Source organism: Saccopteryx leptura, chromosome 2 (assembly GCF_036850995.1).
Source record: "Saccopteryx leptura isolate mSacLep1 chromosome 2, mSacLep1_pri_phased_curated, whole genome shotgun sequence".
NCBI classification, from domain to species: Eukaryota; Metazoa; Chordata; class Mammalia; order Chiroptera; family Emballonuridae; genus Saccopteryx; species Saccopteryx leptura.
The window spans coordinates 226,914,895-226,916,600 of NC_089504.1; the positions used below are offsets into that span (position 1 = coordinate 226,914,895).

Sequence of the window (1,706 nt, forward strand, 5' to 3'; positions counted from 1 at the left end):
ACTCTCAGATGGACGCTTACTGGGTCCAAGCAAGATGAACGAGGGATGACGTTTGGGTTGGGTGACCAGGGGCTTTGAAGCTGTCAACCAACCCTCTTAATCCTAGGACTAAGGACAGTGCAGAAAGAAGCCTTATGATTTAGTAACCAAACTACTAATCTTTCTTTACGAGGAAAAAGGCTTCTGAAGAGACAATTAACCTGGAGGTTCACAAGATGTTCTGAGGGAAGCTGGTCTGAACCAAAGAAACCATGAAGCCCAGGGTGAGCGCCCCACCCGCCAGCGAGGGCGTATAAGAACCAAGACCCGGAGCCAACGTTCACTGCCAGGTGCCAGCTTCAGCTCGCTGCCCACAGCTTTCCGTCTGCACGATGTCCTATCACTGCTCCTCCAGGAACAGCTCATCCAGGTCGACTGGAGGACCCTGTGCTGTCCCGGGGGTCCCCGCTGCCACCGGTATGACACATGATGTCGACTGCCTGAGTGGCATCTGCTTGCCCAGCTCCTTCCAAACTGGCTCCTGGCTCCTGGACCACTGTGGCCGGGACACTAGCTGCGAACCTCCCGTCTGCCAGCCAACCTGTTACCAGCAGACCTCTTGTGTCCCCAGCCCCGGACAGGGCATTTGCTCTCGACAAGCCACCGGTGTCTCCAGCCCCTGTTCAGCTGCCTGCAGCCGGCCAGTCACCTTTGTCTCCAGCAGCTGCAAGCCCATGGGTGGCACTGTGGGCAGCACCTCAGCTCCCTGCCCGCCAGCCAGTGGTGTCCCCAGGACATACAAGAGGGTCTGCGTGTCCCGCGGCAGAAGAACTTACTGAGGTTGAGGAACCCGTGAGCCCATCGGGACTCTATGACCTGCCAGCATGCTGCCCCCCCCCTGCGACTCTCCATCGCTGACTCCTACTCCGGCTGCCTCCTGCCGGCTACTTGCCCGGACCCAGCTGCCTTGGGTACCTTGGGGTTTTCCTGGCTGGCACCCAGCTGCTTTTAAGGGTTGATCCCTGGTGGTGCATATACCTCTGGTTGCTTCTAGAGACTTTTCCAGCCGTGCCCCAGCCTCTGGTGGTATTGGCATGTTTCTGATGTTTCTGATGTTGCTGCTGTGTCTTCTGGCCTCTGAGTTGTTGCTTCTGAGAAAAGGAGCTTGTCTCACTCTGTACATCTCAATAAACCTGCATTACTTGGCATTGCAGAAATATCTCGACAGAGTCCTTTATTTGTGAGGGTTGTCGCCTGTCCATCAGTCACCCTCTGCCGACCAGGGGCTGCTGTTCCTTCCCAAGCCTAGGGCACGTTGCAGCAGCACAGGGTCATCTAATACCCGCCTTGGTTAGTGGCTGGTCGGATACATAGCGAAGGACAATGATGTGTCCTCTGTAACCCTCTCCCCCCTCCCCAGGTGTCTGGGTTCACAGACTCCTTCTATGTAAAAAAAGAAAACTTACCTGGGGAACCAGGTGGTCTGGGGAAGTGTGCAGTGAAGTGGGCAGTGGAGGCCGGTGGCGGTTCTGAGTCTACGTCATCCGAGGACCATGTGGACCACTGTGGAAACCTTTCAGAAGACCCTGGGTGCCCAGGCTGGTGGACAGGGAGGGGGAGGATGGGGAGGCGGGTTCTGGGCCTTGAGACTCTGGGCACTATAAAGTGGTTTACTAATAAAGTAAACTAGCATGTCCTTGAACTTGTTTTTGAGTCTCTCAGAGTGA

General features: G+C 55.9%; 1 protein-coding gene across 1 annotated transcript; it reads left to right on the plus strand.

The window, feature by feature from the left end:
• The first annotated feature begins 327 nt into the window (after positions 1-327).
• On the plus strand, positions 328-1,185 carry KRTAP11-1 (keratin associated protein 11-1). The gene has a single exon (XM_066365936.1). It carries the CDS (start codon positions 372-374, stop codon positions 816-818), a length of 447 nt encoding a protein of 148 aa, XP_066222033.1. The 5' UTR covers positions 328-371; the 3' UTR covers positions 819-1,185.
• Positions 1,186-1,706: the final 521 nt, after the last annotated feature.

Bases quoted from the DNA above. Each gene is read 5' to 3' on its own strand.
- KRTAP11-1 (XM_066365936.1), top strand. From the start codon at position 372: ATGTCCTATCACTGCTCCTCCAGGAACAGCTCATCCAGGTCGACTGGA.